The sequence below is a fragment of the Betta splendens genome, chromosome 16 (genome assembly GCF_900634795.4).
Source record: "Betta splendens chromosome 16, fBetSpl5.4, whole genome shotgun sequence".
Taxonomy (NCBI): Eukaryota; Metazoa; Chordata; class Actinopteri; order Anabantiformes; family Osphronemidae; genus Betta; species Betta splendens.
In genome coordinates, this window is record NC_040896.2 from 7353036 (window position 1) to 7370064 (window position 17029).

At 50.3% G+C, this 17029-nt stretch overlaps 1 protein-coding gene across 2 annotated transcripts in view; it reads left to right on the forward strand.

Annotated features, from left to right (window-relative positions):
* The window catches only part of gabbr1a (gamma-aminobutyric acid (GABA) B receptor, 1a), a 45226-nt gene that overhangs the window by 15654 nt on the left and 12543 nt on the right, over positions 1–17029 (forward strand). For both annotated transcript variants that reach the window (XM_055503484.1, XM_029129382.3), the window contains exons 8-16: positions 3751–3885; positions 7225–7395; positions 7958–8059; positions 8341–8406; positions 8615–8806; positions 11191–11436; positions 12408–12471; positions 13273–13350; positions 16509–16659. In XM_055503484.1, coding sequence (XP_055359459.1) covers positions 3751–3885; positions 7225–7395; positions 7958–8059; positions 8341–8406; positions 8615–8806; positions 11191–11436; positions 12408–12471; positions 13273–13350; positions 16509–16659 — 1205 coding nt within the window. The remainder of the gene's footprint in view (positions 1–3750; positions 3886–7224; positions 7396–7957; positions 8060–8340; positions 8407–8614; positions 8807–11190; positions 11437–12407; positions 12472–13272; positions 13351–16508; positions 16660–17029) is intronic.

Consider the following 17029-nt stretch of genomic DNA (forward strand, 5'->3'; position numbering starts at 1 on the left):
TCGTGCTCTGGGAGCACTTTTCTTTAGAGTGAGGTTTTTCGCTTCTGTTTGCACACATCTTTTTTTTCTACCTGGCAGGAATTCAAATTAGCATCTCACACCTCCGAGAGACAGGGGAGCAATTATAAGGACATGGATTAATCAGCTGCATATACATCCAGTTATTATAATTTGTTTGGTCAGAGAGCGGATCACCTCGCGAGCACAAGTCTTTGTTTAATGGTGGGATTAAAACGAGGCGGTGACGAAGCAGCAGCCTGTTTGCTTCCATCCAAGATCAAGGTTGAAGAAGTGTAATTATTTAGCACCCGACGTGAATACGTGATCGTGATCAGGAGCCTTTGTTGCGTCTGAGAGCAGGGCCGAAAACAAATCAAACATGTTTTAACACACTGGCGCACACAGCTTGTTCAACATCCTACAATATTCATGAAGTTCGACACTTAATCCCGGTCTGTCCTTATAATGGATGCAGATACGCTGTGGAAGCAGAGCGGCTTGTTTCTCTGGCTACTCTGGCGACAGCACCAGACTATTTACAGCCTGAGACTCGCACACACGCGGACAGACAGGCACACACACACACACACACACACACACACACACACACACACACACACACGCCGTTACCATGGATATATCAAAGCCGAGGCTGCAAACTTTGATCAATTATTAACCGTGATGGAGTGAGACAGTAGCGATGGAGGGAAATGGTGAACCAAGGTGCTGCGCTCCCTTTCCACACCTTTATTTTTTATTTTAATTGGCAGCCATAGCACACTTTCCCATCCGCTGTGGCGGAACCGTTGTTCATCACTGCCCTTCGTGCGTGTCCGCAGACGGCTGGAGTGGGGAGCCAGACGTAATTAAGCAGGAATTAAGATGTAGTCCTGCATGCTTTGGGAACTAATACCCGCACTGTCCCCAGGCTCCTGTTTCAGCCCTTCTTCACCCTCTTTTTATATTATTCGGTCGGGAGTGTAATTACAGTGTGCCATGACAAGGCGCTGTGTTCCCCAGTCCTCCCCAGCTCAGGGAACCTTCAGTTTCTTTCAAATGTTCTGGCAGGATGAGCTGGACTGATTGGAGCGGCTGCGTCGACATGTTAACATCAACACCAATATTGGCTCAGGGAATTTCAGCACCAAGGACAGCGACAGAAGCGCTGCCGCTCGTTGATCCACACGCGAGCAGCGTTTAAACGTGGCCCGGCTTCATTTCTAACGCGTGTGTGGGTTCACGTGCACGTGCGCGGCATCGAGGCCGTCAATCCAGATGCTCCCATGAGACGAGGAGGGAAGGAAACGAAAGTGGGAATGGCGATGACCCCAGAGGGTTGTGGAAGACAGACCTCCAAGAATAGCCGAGGTTCCTGCGGCTGCGTTTCCTACCTGCCAACACCCGTTCCCCAGTAAGACGGAACCTGTGTGCTTCACCTCTCAATGCACCGCGGCCTCATTTTTTTGCCGAATGTTTCGCTTTACATAAAAACAGCCGAATGATTGAAAGGTTGGACTATAGGACATGATGCTGCGCGCACGCTTTAATGTATATTTTTACAGACTGTTAACATTTTCATATTATCGCTGCTGTGGAGCCTGAAAAAGGCCGAGCTTCTCTCGTTGCTCGTACATTAATGATGAAGGGCTTTAGTATCAGATTTATTTTAGTGCCATCTTCCACTCCTGCAAACTCAACATGTTGATTTTCAAGAATTCAAAGGAACCGAACGGAACCAATGTTTGTCTGCTAATGAAGAAAACACTTGTCTGCAATAAAGCACATTATGATGATTCCCCAGCAATTGTTAAGCTATGATGGGCCAATGTTATTGATGTAGCTATATTACATATACACATATTTTAACATTTTTTATAATTATATATTTATATTTTATTTGCTATATTTAAACATTGCAAACAACATTAAATATAGCAATATACACAAATAGTTCCTATAAACAAGCTTTTAATTGAACTATAATTCTATATGTTGTCAACATATTAACAATTAATCAATGCTAAGATGAAAATGTTGGCTCCAGTTGTTTAATCAGTGTGTTGCTAAGGCAGTAAATTGCTGCTCATCAGAGTACCGTTAAACAGCAGAACGCTAACGAGCCTCCGCTCAGCATGGGGCCGGCCCGCAGCCACGGCGACGGCGAACACAAACAACCGGCGGGAAAGGCAGCGCCTAAACGAGGTCGCGCCTCAGCCTGCGTCTGCCTGGCGCCAACGCAGCGCTGCAGCTCGCGTCGGTCAGGAATCAGGCTGGAGCCAGCTGAAAATGCAGCAGCTGATTTCACCCAGAAACACCAGAGGTGACCAGTGGAGTGATCTGGGAAGGCAGCTGGTGTCGTGATTGAGGGGAAGCGGAATCTGCATCCTCTCAACCCTTCGCTGCACAAGGTTGCCTGTTCCTGAACGCCATCAATTTTGCAAAGCTGCTTCCAAGTCAATACTAATTCTATTAAGCCAGTGAATGGAGGACGTCAGCAGAGCCGCACTGGACTCAATGGGCTCTTATATAATCCAAGACTTTAACCAGCTCATCATCGTAGGACAGTGTTTTCGTGAAGATTTCAGCGTTGATATGTGACGTGTTGCTTTAGCCTTTTGTTGCTTGTGTTGGGACCAAGCACAAACCTGCCACAACCTCGTCCTGAAGGGGAGCGTCGCCGCGGGGCTCACGGCGCCGTGTTAACGTGGGCGTTTGGGTTCAGGTCGGACGCTGGCGCCGTCTCACCGACCACGTAGCGATGTGAAGCAGCAGCCGGAGCTTTCAGCATGTGAACGTTTCTTCTTCTGCGATGACATGACACCACTGTAATTCCAGCCAATCTAGAGTTAATGGAAAACACATCAGTCAATAAGAAGCACAGCCTTTGCACATGTTCCCAGCTCCTGAGTGGTGATTACCTCTTCAGAAGAAATCACAGGGCTGTCTCAAAGAGACAATTTAGCTGTTGAGACAAACACACCAATTAGGAGCCATATTTGCTCATCGGCGTCTTCGGCTTCAGAGTGATTGTTTGTGACGTTGTTGTCGCGGCGGTGTTTGTGTGTGGAATCTGAGTGACGGCGTGGGGTCCTCTCTCCCACCTGGACGCGCTGCAGCTGTGATGGCCGCCGCCGCCGCCGCCGCCGCCGCCGCCTCGCTGCTGTTGGAGCTCCGCCCGTCTTCCTCCCTGGACGTGAACTCTGTGCACGCGCTCTTTCTGTTGCTCACATTTGCATCTGCTTGTTTGCTGCTCCTGCGACTTCTGTGCCATTTGGTTTTGACCTTGTCTGTTTTGTTCTTCTCATTTTTGGTCCTTGTCCTCTTTTTCCCTTCTGCTTGTTTTTCGTCACATTTGCATTTGCCTTTTCGTGGCTCCCTGCTCCGTCGGCGTCATTCCTCCTAACATTATCTGCTCTGCTGTTTATGGTGCAGTCCAGACTCCAGCTCTCTGTTGTTTATGTTTCTGTCTCCTCCCTATAAATCTGTCTCTCATCCTCTCCATCAGTTACATCTGTCTCTGGCCTCACTTCATTCCTCTTCCTGATTATTGATCTACCTCTGTGTGTGTGTGTGTGTGTGTGTGTGTGTGTGTGTGTGTGTGTGTGTGTGTGTGTGTGTGTGTGTGTGTGTGTGTGTGTGTGTGTGTGTGTGTGTGTGTGTGTGTGAGTGTGTGTGTGTGTCCCCGTCCGTCCGTTCGTCCGTCTGTCCGTCCATCTGTGTTTTAACCCCTTCTTCATCTTGTCCTTCCAGTGTGACCCAGGCGAAGCCACCAAGCTGCTCTATGACCTTCTGTACACGGAGCCCATTAAGATCGTGCTGATGCCTGGCTGCAGCGGCGTCTCCACGCTGGTGGCCGAGGCCGCGCGCATGTGGAACCTTATTGTGGTGAGTGTCCTTTACTCAATGTCGCCATGTCAGGACATTAGATTCTTTCAAATGTATGTTTGTGTTCACGTTTATACACAGAAACACATAAATAAAGAGTGCACACATTCAAATGAATGAGAGTCAGACGTCATGGAGCAGAGAGCTGGGCTTCGACGCTCGCTCCTGTTGGTGCAGCGACTGTTCAACTGGAGCCTGTTGTTGAGCGGCTGCTGCTGCTGAGACGAGGTCGCCCTTGACCTTCAGTCTCAACCGTGGCACCAGAGAAAAGAAGCATCTGCTCAGCGTGGAACACGGTTTAAACCTTTGTCTCCCATTCTCCCTTTTCCACGGTGACAGGTTGAACGTGTGCATTAATTTATATCAGATTGATTTAAGTAAAATGTGCCGTTACATGAATCAGCTGTTGGGATTCCAGACCATCATGGGCTCTCAGCTTCATGGAAATGTGCTGCATTCATCTAAATAACGACTTGTTATAATTGTAGTTGTTGTAATTACACTAAGAGTTGATGTTGTAGCAGTTTATTGATTTTGAAATACTTCACGATGTTCCTTTAATTAGCTCCGAGTCGTTGGCGGTGCTGCAGCAACAGCTTCGCTCTGCGGAGCAATAAACACCAGGACCATAAAGCCCGTCTCCAAACCGGCGCCGGGTCCGACGCTCGGATCGCTTTATGTTGTTTATCTGCTTCTCTCGTCTTCTCTTGTTCTGCCTCACTTCCTACTTAACTTTGTCCTATAATTGAAGTTTCAACAAGAGATTACTCATTGAGAACAATCTGTTCTCGTGATCTGCCTCTGTGTCCCTTTGTCTCGTCATCACCCTTAAAAACGGTCTTCCTCTTTTTGTCTTGTCTTTCGCCAGTGACTCAAGCTGGTCTGCTTCCTTCCTTCCTTCCTTCCTTCCTTCCTTCCTTCCTTCCTTCCTTCCTTCCTTCCTTCCTTCCTTCCTTCCTTCCTTCCTTCCTCCCTCCCTCCCTTCCTTCCTTCCTTCCTTCCTTCCTTCCTTCCTTCCTCCCTCCCTCCCTCCAACCCATCTCTGTATATCTCTCCCACTCTCATTTCCGCTTTTCTCCCTCAGCTCCAGCGTCTGATTCTCCCCACACACAAAGAGATCTGTCTCTCTTTACTACACGCCACCACTGGCACAACCTCCCAACCGCCACACTCAATTATTTCTGTATGCGTTGTGCCTGCAGGAGCCTCCTTGCATGTCAAACAGGCTCATCACAGCGCCGGGGAGACAAAAGCAACCTCCATCTCTGGACGCTGATCAAGGAGGGGCTCTCCATCGGCTCCTCCTGGCACCGCGTTAATTTGATCCTCCATCTCCTTTTCTAAAAGCACTGTAAGCCACAGATGGGCATTGATCTGCTACGCGGGGCTACAGCAGCCGGCCGGCACGCAGTCAGGAGATATGCTGGTGCTTGTGGGGATGTGCTGTTAGTGTTGGTGTCGCAGAGCTGCTGTAGCTCCGTCACACGCGCTAATGAAACCCTGTAGAAACCTGATTGGATCCACTATAAACCTTTGCCTTCGCGTTTTTATGGTTTCACAGGGTTTGAGATCTGACCTCAGTGTGCGATTGATGTGATTGGAATTTAATTTGTTGTGCTTACAATGTAATTAGAGTCTCGCAAACAACAGGTCACTGTTTTAACTCCAAGTCCTTGTTCAGCCGTTGATTCGCCATTAACTAATCATTAAAGGGAAATGATTTTCATTCTAATTTGTTCTTTAAGGTCAGCACATTGCATAGTGGGCTCTTAGCAGATTAATTGTGGTGCCTTGTTGTAGTAAATCCACCTGAGCTGTGATGGAAAGCCCGCTGTTGTTGTTTGTATTGTGGTGCTGCAGATTAACTGGGACGTATGGAAAACGGTGTCACTATAGAATGGTATTTTTAGCGGCGCTGGTGATGCACCTCTGGGGAGAGCCATGTGTATCTGTCACTCACTTTAATGCTTTGGTCCAGCCACAGTAAAATATCTCAACAACTTTAGCATAGATCGCCTCCGAGGATGAATCTTAATGAGTCCGGGATCCCTCCGCTTCACTGAACCATTGTTAACTGGCAGAGAAGTGTCCTCCTGACGCTCGCCGTCGCTCCAGTCTGAATTCTGATGACCTCGGTGAAGCCTCCACGCTTCCTGCAGCCAAGTCTGTATTTGCCTATCGCCTTTATTATATTTATTGAGTATGTGTCGTCCTCTAAAGCTGCTGCAGGTTTCTCAGATCCTTCAGCGCCGTCTCTTCCTGTGCAGCTTCCTCTGCTTCATATCGATGCCTCCGTCTGCCTGTCACAGCCTCCGATACCGTCGGGAGTCCACGTTGTGGTGGTGGTGGTGGTGGTGGGGGGGGGGGGGGTCTCTTTCATTAAACCTTCCCTTGCTTGCAGTGAACAACCCAGGGCTGTGTGGGTAATGGGCCAGAGGTGGCACAGGCTCTATGTATCTGTAATGGCTCCCTGAACGGCAGATTTCTCATTTTAAAGGAGGCCTGTCGAGGGTTTTATCTGCAGTTGTCGCTGTGAAGCTAAATGTTAGAGGAGCAGCCGCCCCCGTTACCTTTAACCTTACCCCCCGTTACCTTTAACCCCTCGTTACCTTTAACCCCTCGTTACCTTTAACCCCCCGTTACCTTTAACCCCTCGTTACCTTTAACCCCCCGTTACCTTTCACCCCCCGTTACCTTTAACCCCCCGTTACCTTTAACCCCTCGTTACCTTCACCCCTCGTTACCTTTAACCCCTCGTTACCTTTAACCCCCCGTTACCTTCCACCGCCACCCTCTGCTTTGGGCGCGTCTTAGCATTTGCCTTCACGCCACAGACTCAAATCCACAGCACGTTCAGGGAGTTCAGATCCCATAGATGCGAGTAAAGCAGCCAATAATCAGACCATGTTTTCTTTGTTCTGGGTGCGATGGGAGAACGCGTCACTTCCCGTGTTCCGCTGAAACGACGGAGTTTAGCGGCCTGACTCGGAAGCGGAGGCAGGGCAGCAGTGGAGGGAAATGAAACCGCAGCAACAGGGATTGTCTGTGGTTCTGTGCCTTTTCTCTGGCTTCCCTCTCTGTTGTTCGCTGTTTGTAGCGGTTGCCATCAAAGAACACTGTGTACAGGGAGGAACAAGCGCGTCCTGATATGAATACATTTTGACTGAAGTCTGTTTACTACTGATGCCTGGAAGGACCTTGTGAAGTCTATTTCCCTGTTTCCTCTGTCTCCTTCCTCCCAAACTTCCACTCTTTTACTGCTTTGCTGCTGGTGGAGGGTATGAGGGTGCATTCAGTCATACGTTCTTGTTCTCCATCGCCCGTTTCCTCCTCTTCCAGCTGTCCTATGGCTCCAGCTCTCCGGCCCTGTCCAACCGCCAGCGCTTCCCCACGTTCTTCCGCACGCACCCGTCGGCCACGCTCCACAACCCCACCCGGGTGCAGCTGTTCCAGAAGTGGAAGTGGACCCGCATCGCCACCATCCAGCAGACCACCGAAGTCTTCACCTCGGTCAGTGCCGTTTAATCCCCGCCTCCAGCTCTGCGCCTTTTATCTCCGTCCCACTTTTCTTTTAGCTTGTTTTTCCTTTTTTCCTGCCTTTCATTTCGTGGTAAAGCCTGCGATGGCTGATTGCCTGCTGTTGTGGTCTCAGGCAGTGAGATACACCTTCTGGCAACCTCTCCCGACGATTGCTGGAGGATTTTTGAAGTAATTTGTTGGAATATAGGTTGTGAGAAATATTGATCAAGCGATACATCTCTCTCAGGCGCGGCGGTCGATACCATGACACTTGGGTTAGTTCCTGTAATGGAGGTTAATGATCCCGCTCTCGCATTCTTTCCTGTCCCTCCTCACATTCTTCATTTCTCTTTCCAGCCATGTTCTTTGTCTAAAAATCTATTATCTATGATGCAGTTCTTTGTTTGTTGTATAACCGCGCTCTGCTCATCCACACTTCAGCTTTTTCTGGCTTGCTTTCATTTTGTCTTCCTCTAAGACGTCAACCTGTCACCTGTCTCTCCCTCTCCCTCTCTCCCCCCGTCTCCCCCTGTCCTTTCCTTTCATCTTGCAGACTTTGGACGACCTGGAGCAGAGGGTGAAGGAGGCAGGCATCGAGATCAGCGTTCGCCAGAGTTTCCTCACCGACCCGGCTGTCGCTGTCAAGAACCTCAAGGTGCTTTGATTAAAAATTCACCTCAGCTGTTGGTCGTCTCCTTCCTCGTCTTCCTCCTCTGGCTCACAGCTGAGCGCGGTATCATTAGCATAGAGGCAATTTTGATAGACGAAATTAATGCACCATGCTAATTAGGCGCTCCTGAACAGCAGTACGTGCCGTCCTGTGAAGCAGCAGGAACTTGGGCTCGCTGCGCTGCAGCATCAAGCTGTGCCTTTGTGAAGTTATTGCTGCTGATGTGAGTAAGCAATGTTTTCTTTTGTCTCCATGTGTTGACGCAGCGCCAGGATGCCAGGATCATCGTGGGGCTCTTTTATGAGACTGAAGCCAGGAAGGTGTTTTGTGAGGTCTGTACCTTCTCCCTGCTCAATTACTCCCAGTAGATTGGAGCTGTCTGGGTGTTTGGAGACCGCGCTCCATAATGATCTGGGTGAATGTCTGAATGAATTTCCGTGTTTGGCACTGATACAACACGCTTAACACGTCTCTGGGAATAATTCTCCTCGTGCGTACTTAGAATTCTCCCCTCCCTCTCCCATTCCCTCCCGGCTGCAGGTGTTCAAGGAGAAGCTCTACGGGAAGAAGTACGTGTGGTTCCTGATCGGCTGGTACGCAGACAACTGGTTCAAGATCAAAGACCCGGCCATCAACTGCACGGTGGAGAACATGACGGAGGCCGTGGAGGGTCACGTGACCACAGAGATCGTCATGCTGAACCCCGAGACCGTCCGCGGCGTCTCGAACATGGTGGGAACACGTCAGACCACTGAAAAGGCTGCACATGAAATCAGTTCTGATTAATAAATCACGTGAATTGTAATATGAACGACGTCATTTTGAAAAATAACTCCCCTCTGGTCAGAGGATAAATGATAGCTCTAGCAGAAAACACTGGACTGTACGAGCAGTTCCGGACTCAGGACTAATGAGCTGCTGACGTCAGGCGCTTCCTGATCTACAGTCTGCAGCATCAACGGCGTTTACACAGATTCGAGTCGACCTGTGACCCTCGCTTGCCCTCGAGTAAAAACCTCTTTATCGCGTGCGAGCGTGCACCTTGATGTCATGTGTTCGCCTCACGTTCTGTCGGAACCCTCATTAATCTCCTCCAACAGTCAAAACACTCACGATTTGCATTTTTTTCCCCAGAGATGAAAACAAAAAATAACGAGCTGTTGAATCCAGAAGTTGTGACGCTTGTGCTTGTTTTTAATTGAATTTGGCACTATTTCTGTTTGCGTCAGTGGAACCTGTGGTCGTTAAAGCTCCTCGTCTCAGTCTGTTGTGGTCAGCGCTGCCGTTTGACACTCGCTCCTCTTCATCCATAACAAACGTCTGAAAAGGCTCCATCCCATGAAACCACACATGTGGAGCCCTGACGTCAGTGAGCTGCGTGTGACCTGAGTCTTTTCTTCCTGGAGAAATGTGGTTTCCGTGTTGAAATGATCCCTGAACGTATGCAGGTACAGCGCTGGGTCCCTCCCTGCCTTTTCCTGCCGTTCGCTGCTCTACTCCTCTTACGCCGCTCCTTCTCGCCGTGGTTCGACCTTTTCTGACTCGCTGCCTCTTGGTGGATCATCCTCTGGGTGCGTGTTTCGCCCCCGGCGCCTCTCCTTCACCGTTTGCTCATTTTCTCCTCCGCCGCCCCACCCAGCTCGCCCCCCCACCCCTCCCTCCCTTCCTTTGTCACACTTCATCAGCAGCTGTTGTTTATATTCATACAGCACCTGCCTCTACCTGCTGATTTAGCTGTTGATGTGCTGCTCAGCGGGCGATAAGAATTACAGCCAGAACTCCTGCTCACACTCAATCTATTCAAATTCAATTTCCAAGTTCCAAATTGGCAGATTTCTTCTCGATGGAGGACTGCGATGGAGCTGGTGCGCCAATACTGCGGGGTCTGCAGGAGCACATTGTCAGCTAGTTTTCAGTAGGTAGTGGCAGATTTAAATGCCAAGGTGGAATTTCAATGAGGTGAATGTGACATAGCTGAATTGGAAGTGTGTAGGCCACTAATTGGTCTCAAAGAGTCCACAGGGAGGCGGCGCTGATTTGCAGCATCAATCCCGCGTCACACATTTATTATCACGCTCTGTTCTGAGGGAAGCGGTTAGTGGTTATCGCTGATGACACGTCCTAATCCCACATGTTATTCCTGCAGTCCCAGCGCTGCAGAAGGACGCATTATTACAGTTCAAACCCAGAAAACATCGATTTGCATCAGGCCAAATTAAGAAACATGACATCTCCCTGCGAAACCTGGAGCACGGATGAGGTTGTATGATGAAACAGGCCAACACATCCCTCCCTTTGTTTACTTGCTCGTTCTTTACCGCCATAATAAACCTCCCACCATCTTCTTTCCAGTCAAAACGCTGCACTAAGATAATCACCTGCTGCCTCCGGCTTTATTTTTAGCTTCCATGCATGATCAGTCGTCTCACATGACTCGTGGCGAAGAAGCAAACAAGCATATTTTACAAAATGTCACACGATTCCTTAAGAAATGTCACACGGCAGCGGTTAGCGTGGTGGCGGAGCCCTAAATGCCAGGGGGAGGAAAAGGGAAGCAGGGTGTTTAATAAGAGGACGTCCTGTCTACCAGAGCGACGCCTGGACCCGCGATGAGCTCAACTCTTTCACTTCAGTTAGTGTAAGAGCTCCATTTTGCTTTGTTGCTACTAATTAGTTCCATCTTCTTCTGTCCTTTTGGTTAAAGCTCATGAATGCGTTAAATGCGTCCATGAAGAATGGAACCCAGCGCTGACGGATGCAGCGTCTGCTTTGGAGCCGCTGCTCTTCCTCCTCCGTCCTCCCTCATGCAGCACAACAATCAGCAGCGGCTGTGAAAACATTCATGGGCCGCGTTTTGAAGCCAGCGTTTGCTGCTCCAGCTGTCAGATGGGAGGTTAAAAGTTCAGGCGAGATGCAGCGAAGTGTTTCTGACCATGAAAGCGCTTGGTTTTGTCAAATCTTTCATTTGAAATAGGTCGAGATGCAGACAGGGATTCCTCCAGATGCTTCAAAACCTCGGCCAAGTTCTAGAGTCTGTTCCACATATGAAAGCGGCCTCAGTGTGGTGCTTCTCACATTCCTCCCCTCCGATAACCTTCTCACCCGCTTTCTCCCAGACGTCGCAGGAGTTCCTGGCTGCCTTGATGTCTCGTCTGGGGGGGATGAACCCGGAGGAGACGGGTGGCTTCCAGGAGGCACCTCTGGCCTACGACGCCGTGTGGGCTCTGGCCCTCGCCCTCAATAAAACCGTGGCGCCGCTGAAGGCCAGAGGCCGGCGTCTGGAGGACTTTAACTACAACAACCACGATATCACCTCCGAGATCTACCGGGCTCTCAACACCAGCTCCTTCGAAGGCGTTTCGGTAAGAGGGAAACGAGTGGGTGACACAGATAATGGAAGTGAGCAAATAATGAGGCGTGATGCAGAAATCGGAGAGATGCCGTTCTCCATCTGCAAATTGTGTCTTGATTTTTAATTTAGATAACAATAAGTAATAACATTACAGTGGAGTGTTTGTCGGACACAGATATCCCGTGGAGACGTCCGTCACCACATAATAACAGGACAGTCAACATCCAGATGTGTATGAAGCCAGAACAATATTTATATTCTTTATTCCATTTATATGATTCTATATCTGTCTGTGAATTGTCATTAAGCTCCATGTTCTCTACAGCGTCTCCCAAACACATGTGAGCTGCATGGACACGTTTCTCAGTACAAATGTGGCCATTTGTTCTAAAAACAGCTCGGGTCCAAACAACAGCTGTCACGCCGCGGTTCCCATAAGAACGATGCAGCTGCGCGTGTCCTCCGCCGGCTTCGCGCCGCGCGGCACGGACCATGTGATCCGATAAATCACGCCGGGTTCAGCTGGCAGACTGGCGCTGCTCCAGTTTGACTGGGACCGGCCCACAGACGGAGGCCCCAGATGTGCTGAGAAGCTCCGACTCCGGCTCCGTTCGCCGTGGCCAAGAGCTGGAAGCCTGATTATTAGTCAAAGTGACAGAGTCCGTGTCCGCTGCTGCGCCCCTCCGTCTCCCCCGCTCACAGCTCCCGCTGCATTCAAGCTATAAATAAACACAGCGCAGGGATTCACGCACACGAGCTGATGACTGTTGCTTATGGAAATTCACTTGGAAGCTGCAAAGTGGCCGTACTTTACCCTTGGAGCTGTTCATGTGCAGTTTATGGCACATGTAGAAGCGTCTAGGTTTGTGGTCGGATGCATTTCATCGCTTCATGGCTTCAGTTTCTGCATGAGACGTAGCTGCCAGTAAAAACAATGCTGTGCCGTCACTCAGTCCAACGCGTGTTCTGCCTGTGTCTCAGGGCCAAGTGGTGTTTGATGCCCAGGGCTCCAGGATGGCCATGACTCTGATCGAACAACTGCAAGGTAAAGCTTCCCATTCAGATCTGCTGTAAACAAATGTCTGTTTCAGGAGGAATCATCCGTGAGCGTGTGTGTCGCGCATCAATTGTTATTTTTGAGCTGGGAAGTTTTGCGGCCTTGGCTCCAATCGGTCTCAGCGTCCTGTAATTGCATGCGATTGGACTCGATGCAGGACTGTGTTGACTCAAGGCTGCGCTCTAATTGGGCACAAGCCGTCGTTTTAAGCCCTTTCTGGAAATGGCATCCTATTTGTCACCACTGACTTAATGAGTTTCCACGCGCAGGATAAGGTTGAGGATTATTTTCCACCTCTGTTCTCTTTGCCGCTCTAAACGATGAGAATTTATAATCCTGCCCCTTTCCCCTCACATTCTGTCTCATATTTCCTGTTGCGGTGCCGAGGTAATTTGACATCCGCGATGAGACGACCTGACTCGAATCCCTGAATCACTGTGGGACCTCATCAGTATTCCTGGTCAACGCATTCCTTCCCTCTCCTTCTTCTGACTCTTCTCCCGTTGGTTTTTTCTGTTCCTCCTGTTTCTCCTCGTGCACCTTTTCGTCCTGCGTTTCTTTCATCTGTTCTTTGTGTGTTCACGTACCCACGCATTGCATTAATATGAAAGCACGGGAGTGATGAAAAATAGCTAAATGGAATATAAATCTTCATCTGCTCTGTCAAGTTTTGTTGTATTGTTTGAAATCACGATCCCCCACAAAACACCAGGGGATGAGGTGAGTTACGCAAGCAATACTAATTAAGCCTCATCCCCTGTTTCTGGCTTTTTCTTCTGCAACAAACAGGAGGCAGCTACAAGAAGATCGGTTACTATGACAGCTCTCAGAAGAACCTGTCCTGGTTTGGAAACGACGTGTGGATAGGTGAGATGGACGTCCGCGAGTCACGTCTCCGCTCCGACATCCGACCTGCTGCGTCTGTGCATCTTAACGGCCCTTCCTGTTTGGATGAATGTAATCATGCGGTTTTGCTCTAACCGCGTCTTTGGAGCGTAGCTGCTGATTTGGCGGCTGACGCACGGCGCCGCCTGTGCGCTCGCGCTGAAGCGGAGCGCCGTCCGTCAGACAGGTCGCGCGTCCTCACTCAGGGAATTAACGCGGCCTTATTGGCGTTGCCCTCATGAAAGCATTAAAAGCCGGCTGCTGCTATGAATGGATTAGTGTGAAAACGCTCCCGGTGACCGTGACCTGACGTGCACCCGTTTATGAAGGGGCTGGAGCTGACGTCACAGACACCGGGACCGAGGCTCTGTCCTGTTGATTTGCACAGACCCGAGGCCGACGTGGGCGTTGTTTACCCCCCCCCCCCGCGGAGGTGACACACTTGTGCCTGGACAGAGCCGGTGCCTCTAATCAATCCTGCATGCCGTCCGCCGCGGCCCCGGACGCCTGCCGCTTTTAGGCTTTTAAGGAAATTGTGTGTAGCCGAGGCTAAACTGAAGCTAGAAGAACAGATTCCAGGTCAGCAGCAGCAGCTGGAGGATGAAACGCGGCGCCGGCCTTTGCTCGTCGCTGGCTCCGCTTTAAACTGGCCGGCTTTGTGTCAGAGGGACAGTAAGTTTTGCTCTCTCCTTGAGGTAATTTAGGTTTTTACTGTTTGCTAAATACAGACACATCCATCTGACATCTACTTGTCGGGAGGATATGAGTAATTTCCTGCTCTCTGGCGCTGACTCAGTTCGGGGAAGTTTTTCTGATTGGGGGCACGCTTGATTTGCCCGGTGCCGGCGGGTGGAGTACACGCGGGGGCTCTCGACTTAACCTCGGCTTGTTTCCCTGTGTGTTTACCAGGCGTGTCCCTGCCTCACATTCTCACTCTCTTCTTGGTCGCCCTAACAACCACTTCAGCTCAGCTCTTCTTCTAATCGCTGTGGCAACTGTAATGGAGCTGGGTCTCCATGGCAACACCCTGTCCTGATTCCTTGATCAAGGACGTGGGAGGGTTTAAATGGTGTGAGCACATTGACTGAATGGGCAGTTAGCGCTCGCACATGTGCACATATGCAGACACCCACAGCAGAAAGTGCTACTATTCCATAATGTGCGTTCATTCAGCGGCGCGTTCAGCCTTTACATGCGCCACTGAAGTGGCTTTAATGCCTCTTTCTGCCGTTGACGGCACGTGTCAAACGTACCCGTGCTTTTTTTCTTTCGTGTTGCTTCCTGTCGCGTCGTCCTGACAACAGATCAGCTTCACTCCTCATCCTCAGGCTGAAGGTCACATGCGTATCTGCAGGAGCTTTGGTTGTGGTGGTTTGAAAGGTGCAGCTTTTGGCTGATGTTTGAGGTATTTGTAAGAAGTGGAGCTCTGATAAACTGACAGGCTCATTTACTGCGTATGTTGCTATAGGAAGGAATACTTAAATGGAACATTAACGGATACTATTGATGAGGGGTTGAATGCGTGTTCAATCCTGCACGTGCTGCTGAAGCGGCCTGACGTTCCCTCCAGATACCAGTGACAGCCTCTAAACAGAGCCTGATGGGCGTGTTGACGCCCTCCGGCCCTCGAGGGAGCAGCGCTCTGACATCTGACACTTCGGCTTCACGCCGCGCTGACAGCCGTGCTCCGCTTCGCCCTCGACACGTGCGCCGCCGCCGCCGCCGTCTGTTTCTCTGCCACAGACGCACGGCCGCGCTGACGCTCGCCCGCGGCGCCGCCGGAGCCGATTCGCTCGCGCTCGGCGCGTGCACGCTCGCGCCCGGGACCGATCGGACCCAGATGCAGACGGACAGATCGTCAGAGGCCGCTGAGCGTAAAACGAGGCTCCGCGTCCATCTGCCCCTCTTTGAACCCCCCTCACTGAGGGATTCTTCTGGTTTAAAGCTACACGCGCTTGAATAATTAGCCGGCTTCTGCGCGCGCTCTCTAAAAGCCCAAATTCCAGCACTTAATTAGCACCAAAGTTGAACAGTTGCCTGTGATATTAACTGCAGCCCAGTGTATGAATGATCCAAGCCTGCATAATTCACTGATCGCTGCCCCTGAACGCTCCTATATTTGTAATGATGGACGTGCCGCTCGTCCTCAGCTTCATGTGGTTCGGTGCCGTCACAACCTTCTGTGACGCAGACTCACTCACATGTTCTGTATTTGACGACCTGGAAGCTGCCGGCAGCTGTCGGCGCGCGTCCCAGCGCCTGAAGGTCGGGTTCTGCTTCGACAGCAGCGCTTCGAAGGCCGCGCTGTCCGAAACACTTCACAGGCTCCCGTCCGGTCCCAGCGGCTGCGCGTGGCGGCACAGCGAAAGCAGCTGTCAAGGAGAGGCAGGTCGCCATGAGCTGGGTCGGATCCGCTCCTCTGGGCCCGGTTCACAGCGTGATTCTCCTCAAGTGGATGCTTGCGTTGCTGGTTTCACCCAGTTGTGAAGAACCTAAATTCTGCTTGTTGGCTGCACATTTTAAACCCGTTTTTTCTTTCTTTGGCGTTTTTTTCTGACCTTGAATGAACATATAAAAGCAGAGTGTTAGTGAATGAGCGTCTCTTGATGGCTGCTTAATGTGATGCTGAACATTCAGCAAACAGCCAGCGGAGAGCAGCGAGGCCGAGCATGAAGAGAAACCCGTGCTGAAGTTCACCCACGTCCTGCTACTTCATCAAATCAAATGAAAGTCTGCGTATTTCTGTTTCAAACTCCATTTGCATGCAGGCGTCTCTGTAAATAGCCAGAGTCGTACTTCACGCAGAAGCGTCTCATGAATCACTGCCGTGGGTATTGCTGAGTCTCCGAAGGCTCAGAGTCCATCATTAGACGAGCGCTATGAGGCATTATTGTTACCACTTAACAGCAGTTATTGGTACTCCAGTCATTAGATGCTGATTGCTTATACTTCTGATTTTGGGATGATGAGCGTGTTGTGCATTCATGTAGAGACATTCAGTCATCTGAAGAAGCAGCCTGATGATGTGGTCTGTGGACCAGGAGGAAGAATCTGAGCCCATTAACATATTGAGAGTGTTCTCGCAGCGTTCATTTCTCACCCTCTGTCTTGCATCAATCACTTTAATTGTGTGCGTTTAGGTGCTGGTCCTCCTGCTGATCGGACCGTGGTGACGGAGGAGTACAGGTTCCTGTCCCAGAAGCTCTTTGCCTCCGTCTCCGTCTTCGCGGGCCTCGGCATCCTGCTGGGGATCGTCTGTCTGACCTTCAACATCTACAACGGCAACGTCCGGTATGAGAACACGTGAAATGCATATTAGGTCTGTTTATTCATTTTAGCTACTGTTGAGTAGCGTTTATTATGTCAACCTCATGTTGTGAGAAAGCGATGGGTGAAGTGTTTTCTCCATTTTTGTCCTTGCAAGAGGCACTGATGCTGAACGGAACCTTCAGATTGAGGTTGATTATTTCTTTATGGCATAAAAGACTACGTGGATGTGAGGATCCTTTAAAGGGTCTAGGTGGCAGAAGGCAGGCTTTGTTGAAGGACATGTGTTTGAGGAGCTGCATCGTCTCTGAAAGCGCAGTTGGTGAATGGAAACCCTGCTTCAACCCATCACTCATTCGCTCACACTCCGAGTGCGAACGTGAGGCGGAGGATG